The sequence below is a fragment of the Bison bison genome, unplaced genomic scaffold, assembly GCF_000754665.1.
Source record: "Bison bison bison isolate TAMUID 2011002044 unplaced genomic scaffold, Bison_UMD1.0 scf7180017864178, whole genome shotgun sequence".
NCBI classification, from domain to species: domain Eukaryota; kingdom Metazoa; phylum Chordata; class Mammalia; order Artiodactyla; family Bovidae; genus Bison; species Bison bison.
This window is the reverse complement of record NW_011494750.1, coordinates 2,449,534-2,457,102: the sequence shown is the minus strand read 5'-3', so window position 1 is coordinate 2,457,102 and position 7,569 is coordinate 2,449,534. Positions and strand designations below refer to the sequence as shown.

At 41.3% G+C, this 7,569-nt stretch overlaps 1 protein-coding gene across 1 annotated transcript in view; it reads left to right on the top strand.

Moving 5' to 3' along the window:
- The window catches only part of MTCH2 (mitochondrial carrier 2), a 19,919-nt gene that overhangs the window by 6,508 nt on the left and 5,842 nt on the right, over window positions 1-7,569 (top strand). The window contains exons 4-10 of the mRNA XM_010842421.1: window positions 1,851-1,877; window positions 2,072-2,134; window positions 3,624-3,681; window positions 3,933-3,984; window positions 5,098-5,157; window positions 6,323-6,416; window positions 7,358-7,405. Coding sequence (XP_010840723.1) covers window positions 1,851-1,877; window positions 2,072-2,134; window positions 3,624-3,681; window positions 3,933-3,984; window positions 5,098-5,157; window positions 6,323-6,416; window positions 7,358-7,405 — 402 coding nt within the window. The remainder of the gene's footprint in view (window positions 1-1,850; window positions 1,878-2,071; window positions 2,135-3,623; window positions 3,682-3,932; window positions 3,985-5,097; window positions 5,158-6,322; window positions 6,417-7,357; window positions 7,406-7,569) is intronic.

Below are 7,569 nucleotides of genomic sequence, written 5' to 3'. Positions count from 1 at the left end.
CAATTGTGTGGTAGTTTGAGCATTCTTTGGGATTGGAATGGAAACTGACCTTTTCCAGTCCTGTGGCCACTGCTGAGTTTTCCAAATGTGCTGGCATATTGAGTGCAGTACTTTCACAGCATCATCTTCCAGGATTTGAAATAGCTCAGCTGTAATTCCATCACCTCCACTAGCTTTGTTTGTAGTGATGCTTCCTAAGTCTCTCTTGACTTTGCATTCCAGGATGTCTGGCTCTAGGTGAGTGATCATACCATTGTGATTATCTGGGTCATGAAGATCTTTTTTGTACAGTTCTTCTGTGTATTCTTGCCACCTCTTCTTAATATCTTCTGCTTCTGTTAGGTCCATACCATTTCTGTCCTTTATCAAGCCCATCTTTGCATGAAATGTTCCCTTGGTATCTCTAATTTTCTTGAAGAGATCTCTGGTCTTTCCCATTGTGTTGTTTTCCTCTATTTATTTGCATTGATCGCTGTGGAAGGCTTTCTTATCTTTTCTTGCTATTCTTTGGAACTTGAGTTCTGTATATCTGAACAAGAATTAAATTGAAATCTGTTCAGGATAATGTAGAAGAGACTGTTGAAAATTTTATTATCAGTGAAAACCAAAGCCTAGAAATTAGTGAGAATTTTTAAAGATGCCTGAAACTGTTAGAATTAATTTCTGGCCAAAGATCTGGAATTTGGCCAAAAACCATCATTTCACTTTGTGATGTTTGTCCTCTTCCCTCTGATTTTCTTTTTAAGAAATGCAGTTCTTTTTGCAAAAGACAAGTGTTGTCTATTTTTTAAACCTCACTATGTCTGGGAAGTCAGTTGTCTGGTTCTTATATTTCACCTAGCCCATCTTCTATTTCTGAAATATCCCACAAATAATATTTTCTCTTCCAATGCAGCCTAAGCTCTGGCAGTTTCATGTATCTTTGCCAGAATTAAGAAAGCATCTTCTCTCTTGTTTGGCTCAGAAACAGTCAAATTCAAAAGGAAAAGAGAGGCAGGTTTAGCTATTCAGGCTTAGTACCAATTCTCTGTTCTTTGTAGGGAAGGAAAGCATCTTGCCCTAATTTGGTATTGGACCTGAGTTTCCCTGTGAAAAAGTCCTGAGGCTTTTTCTGTGGCCTTAGTCCTCTGAGTATGTACGAAGTTATTTCACTTGTGTCTGATTCTTTGCGACCGCATGGACTGTAGCCTGTCAGACACCCCTGTCCCTGGGATTCTCCAGATAAGAACATTGGGGGTGGGTTGCCGTGCCCTCCTCCAGTGGATCTTCCTGACTCAGGGAGCAAACTGTGTCTCTTACGTGTCCTGAACTGACAGGCAGGTTCCTTACTACCAGCGCCACCTGGGAAGCACTGTTTTTACCGGTTTATTTTGTTAGTGTGTGTTTAGTAAATAACGCTCTTGGAGTTTTGTTTTGTTTTCCTTTTTCTTCTTTTTTAATATTTAATTTATTTGGCTGCGCCTGGTCTTAGTTGCGGCCTGTGAGATCTTTTACTTGCAGCGTGCGAGCTCTTAGTTGGAGCGGGAGGATCTAAGACCTGATCAGGACCCAGGTCTTAACCACTGGACCACCTGGGAAGTCCCTCCTTTTTCTTTCTAGATATGAGTTTTTGTGAGTTGCCCAATCAGTATGTTAAACTTAGCAACAGGATCATCTTAAAGACACTTGTTAATGTTAATATTTCCAAGTGTTAATTAGAAATAGAAGTTAATGGGAAATTTATAGCCCCACCCACCCCCCAAAAATCAACCATTTTAATTTCTGCCAATCAATAGGGTTTTCCTTTTATGTCCTGTCTCAGTGACACTATGATAGACCTAATCATCCTCTTCCTTTCTCTTCCTTTGTAGCATTACCAGGAGTGTGACAAGGCTGAGGTATGTTGAAGCCAGTGTGTATGCTTGAGCCCGTTTTCCCCGCAAGCCGCTGCTGCTCGTTGTCCTCTTTAGGAAGAGGGACAAGCAGTCAGCTTTCCTTTCATCGTGGACAATGTTTTTATACAGGGTGGCCACCGGTTTGACCAGTTCTGTTGAAAACCATCACAATAGTGATCTTTTATTTTGATTTCCAGGAGTCAGGATCTGGAAATGTACAGAAAGAAGTCTCATCTTCCTTTGACCGGGTTATCAAAGAGGTGAGATGATTATGATCTCTCTAAATCAGAGTGGAGTGGCAGTTATGGAATCAGGATCATCAGGCCTGTATGTTCAGTGTTCCAAGGGAAATTAAACCTTCGATTTAATACGGGCTTTACTGCATGCAGAATAGAAAGAAGAATGCATTGCTTGCTGTTTGGAATTGATGCATTTCAAGGAAACATATTTTTCCCACTCATTTCATCTTTAATGTTGAAGAGGTTTCTATTGAAACTTCTTAGAGTTGAAAATCTCTGGCCCAACAGTATTAACATACAGTAGCCGAGGCCCTGCGTGTGTTGGACGTTATATATCTAGAAATGCTTTTACAACATTATTCTGACTTTGAAATGCCCTCATCATTCATTTCCCACCCCTATCTTCTGCCATTGGAGTTGGTTGCACGCCTAACTTAATAATACTCTTTTTTATTTCTTAGTCTTGATATTATCTAATTGTCTATAGTAAGGTCATGATTTTCAGTAAAAGCTGCCTTCAAAAACATAATATTGTGGCTTTCTGGATGGCACAGTGGTAGAGAATCCATCTGCCAGTGCAGGAGTCTCAAGAGATTTGGGTTCGATCCCTGGGTCGGAAAGATCCTCTGGAGAAGGAAATGGCAACCCACTCCAGTATTCTTGTCTGGGAAATCCCATGGACAGAGGAGCCTGCTGGGCTACAGTCCTTGGGGTCACAAAGAGTCAAACACAACTGAGTAGTGACTGAGCAAGGAACACAGAGATACGTGTATTAATTAATATGTGTCTTATATTTTCTGAACTTCCTTGAGTTCATCCTGTGGCTCTTAGAACTACCAATAGAGTGGAGGTGAGGGATCTCTTAACTAAGTGCAAAAATGAACGACAGACCTTCTGTATTTACAGCCTACCTCCAGGTGTTATGGTTGAATTTTTTTTACTAACCTCTTTACAGAATCCTGGATAAGAAAGATAAACTGGGATAAATATAGGAGCTCCAGGATACTGCGCAGTTAGTTATAGGGTTGTGGTTAAAAAACCAAACCAAAGTTGTTCTGCTGTCCTCAAGCTGTTGGTGTAGATTAAATAGAGCCTGACATTTGCCTAGTGCAGATATCAGAGTCTCTGAAATCACTCACAATGAGAGATCCAGTTAATAATCTAAATACAGTCCTCATAGTTTTATCCCAGCTAGGTTACCACACCTCCTGCATTTCAAGCACAGACCGCCAGGAAAGTCCCTTTACCTGTTTCTTTGCTTTTGTTTTTCTTTGAGATGATAATAGAAATCTGCTTTACAGAGAAGTTTTGAGACATAACGTTGAAATCCCTGAGTGAAAGCTGTGACAGAATGATATTGTATCATATTGCATCCTATTCGGGCTGCTCATCCTGACTCAGGAGTGCTATGTCACCCACTTTCTTACTCTTCAGTAAGAAAGTGACTTCTTGCAGGAATTTAAATGTCATTTATTCAGATTTCACAAGTGTGTTTGCTGATTGTTTCTAGACAACTCGGGAGATGATGGCTCGTTCTGCTGCTACCCTCATCACACATCCCTTCCACGGTAGGTCTGCAGTGGACAACTGAAATTCGACTCTTTATCTCTCTCTGTATCATGATCTCTCCTGTCTACTTCCATAGGTTGACATGAGAGTTCACTAAAGTGCCTTGCCTGTGTGTTTTTGGTTTGCTTGTTTTGGTTTTTATCCAATTTATCCAGATACCAAAAGTGTCTTTAGGTGGGCAAAACTTTTTTTCAGGGCTATTAAAATTTACCTGGAGGTAGGTTAAAAATCTTTCCTCTGTATTCTTTAGTGATCACTCTGAGATCTATGGTACAATTCATTGGCAGAGAATCCAAGTACTGGTAAGTGTTTCTCTTTTCAAGTCTTCAAGGAGATCTGTTAATGCCAAATACTTTACATGTCTGTGATGCCTTAGAGCTTGCAAAGCAAATGCATATATCTTCTATCATTTGACCTACACAGACACACACAACCACTGAAGCCAGAATTCATCCTGACTCCATGTGACTATACCCTTCAGTTCAGTTCAATTCAGTCGCTCAGTCGTGTCCGACTCTTTGCGACCCCATGAATCGCAGCACGCCAGGCCTCCCTGTCCATCACCAACTCCTGGAATTCACTGAGACTCACGTCCATCGAGTCAGTGATGCCATCCAGCCATCTCATCCTCTGTCGTCCCCTTCTCCTCCTGCCTCCAATCCCTCCCAGCATCATAGTCTTTTCCAGTGAGTCAACTCTTCGCATGAGGTGGCCAAAGTACTGGAGTTTCAGCTTCAGCATCATTCCTTCCAAAGAACACTCAGGACTGATCTCCTTTAGAATGGACTGGTTGGATCTCCTTGCAGTCCAAGGGACCCTCAAGAGTCCTCTTCAACACTACAGTTCAAAAGCATCAATTCTTCGGTGCTCAGCCTTCTTCACAGTCCAACTCTCACATCCATACATGACCACAGGAAAAACCATAGCCTTGACTAGACGGACCTTTGTTGGCAAAGTAATGTCTCTGCTTTTGAATATGCTATCTAGGTTGGTCATAACTTTCCTTCCAAGGAGTAAGCGTCTTTTAATTTCATGGCTGCAATTACCATTTGCAGTGATTTTGGAGCCCAAAAATAATCTGACACTGTTTCCACTGTTTCCCCATCTATTTCCCATGAAGTGATGGGACCAGATGCCATGATCTTCGTTTTCTGAATGTTGAGCTTTAAGCCAACTTTTTCACTCTCCTCTTTCACTTTCGTCAAGAGGCTTTTTAGTTCCTCTTCACTTTCTGCCATAAGGGTATCTTTCACTTTCTGCCATAAGCAGTATCTCCCCTTCTGTTTCTGAATTCATCTGTCTTTGCGGAATGCGGGAGGTAGAAAGGGGAGGTGGGTGGGGGTATAACCTTGTCCAAAGTGGCGGTTGAACCTTGTAATCTGAATGTACTTTACCTTTCTTCCTTCTAAACCTAGTGGACTTTGTGACTCCATAGCAACAATCTATCGGGAAGAGGGCATCCTAGGATTTTTTGCGTGAGTAAATTACTGATTTGTGGATGTGATTTTTGTGTGAGTAGGACACTTTAATGAGAATGAGGACATGACTCCTTGTTTCAGCCTCAGGGAAAATGTACTCTTTTGGTTTATTTCATGTTAAACTCTGTTTTGGCCCCTCTGACTTAAATGCTCTTGTAAGAGATCCCAAACTTTTGCTCTGCACATCTGAAATGGTTGAAAGGAGAGGGTTTTTTTAAGTAATAAATTCATTCCAAGTCTCTACCGTCATAGTAAGTTCTCAGTTGCTATATAGTTGATGAAATGAGGAAAGTTCATTTTGGAAAAATGGAGAGGTATCTAATGGGTGTCTTTCTTATCCTCAGAGTATGTGCTTTGTGTTCATTCCCTTGAATTTACTTTAGAAGAACTTAGGCTACTACCTTAGTTCTGTTAATGACAAAAACTGCATTATTAGCTAAATGGTCCTTTTTGATTTTCAGTGTTTCCACATCGTTGATTTTTTTTTGAGTATCATAAATATTCTGGGAAATAGACAAGATAGCTATTATTATTCTCATTTTAGAGATTAACAAAAACAAAACTGATGCTCTGGGAAGTTCATTTGCTGATAAGTGGTAGAAGTGGCATTTAATCCTTGGTCTTCAGTCTGAGGTAACCTTTGTCCCGGTGCTCCACACGGCCTCACCTAGCGTACCTAGGCCCTGGAAATGTGTCTTCTGATGCCTCTCACCTGTGTCCACGTTTGGGCCGTTTTCACTTTGTCATTTTCTCATCTTTTGCATGGCCAAATTTGTATATCAAGTAGTCTAACAATAATCATAGTTAAGTCTCTTCTCTGAAGTAGGCAAATTATTTGCCTCCCTGATTATAGTTATTAATAGTAAGTTGAGCCATTGGCCATAGCTCAGAGGGATGTAGCCTTTAAAATTCTCATTTTAAAAATGAGAATACAAGTCATTAGAGATTAGCTTCAAGAACAATTGTGTTAATTAGAATGAACTGGTTACGTTCTGATATTCGGTTCCTTTCAGTTCTCTAGAATGTTTTAAAATCTTTATTTATTTTTTAATTGAAGGATAAATGAATTCTTGTATGACTTATATAAGTAAATATAAATGAGTGAATTACTTTCCAAATGATCACACCTCTTGGCTCTTGTCTTTGTTGCTTCCTCACGCAGGGGCCTTATCCCTCGCCTGCTCGGTGACATCATCTCCTTGTGGCTTTGTAACTCGCTGGCCTACCTCGTCAATACCTACGCTCTGGACAGTGGGGTAGGTTGGGCTCCTGATGAGATGTGCTGGTGCTGACTGCACGGTCCCCGCCTGGCAGCTAGGTTAGCTTTACAGTAAGATGGCAGTTGGTGATATGAGACTCACCATTATATAGCTAAATATTAACGGTCAGATTTTCAGAGGGTAATGGAATGATCTACGCTGCTTACCTCAGAGAGAGGCACCTGGAAAGGGTTTGGCAGGGTGAGCCTAAGCGTCTGCAAGAAGATTGCTTCTTTGTTGATGCCTAATGTTAGAGGACACCATGAAGCAGGACAGTTCTATCGTATATTCAGGGGTTTCATCTAATTGGAAGTGCTCAGGGGACTCTTACATTGGGCTTTCTGGAAACTTCAGCCTGGGCCGGGGGTTTGAGAATCAGCTTTCCCTAAAAGTCATGTTTCTGCAGCCTTAGCAGCTGTAGACCTCTTTGAACCCAAGAGAGTTCCATAGCATGGTGGAAACGAGAACACACCCAGGCCAGAGGTAGGACCAGAAATCCATGTGCTTGGTTACTTGAGTAGAGACTGATCTTCCCCCACAGCATCTGGGATACAGCTGGGTGTATACAGAAGGAGTGACTTGGCCCTAAGAGTACCATCAACGTGGTTTCCGGGGGTTGTATTTCTAGGACCCGGGCAAAGATTTCCAGTCTTACTTCCTGGTGCTTTTGAAATCCTGAGGCCATTATATTAGTTCCTGGAAGCCATCCTAGTCTTATATGAACTTGCCTATTAATGTTGAGTCAAGGTGATCATTTTGACCACTGCCTTTTTATGCTCCTAGCCAGTCTTTTATGTTTTCATCCTGTAAATTAATTTTCAGGTTGTCAAAGAACTTGAATTCAAAAATAGACTGTTTTGATACGGGGAGGACAATTAGCTATTAATACCAGCTTAATTTTCTCACTCGTTCTAATAAAGGCTTTCTTCCTGTTATAGGTTTCCACCATGAATGAAATGAAGAGTTATTCCCAAGCTGTCACAGGAGTAAGTTTTTAAACATCCTCTTGGGACTTCCCTGGTGGTCCAGTGGCTAAGACTCTGAGCTCCCAGTGCAGGGGGCCCAGGTTCGATCCCTGGTCGGGGAGCTAGATCCCACATGCTACAACTAAGACCCAGAGCAGCCAAATAAATAAATAAAATTTAAAATA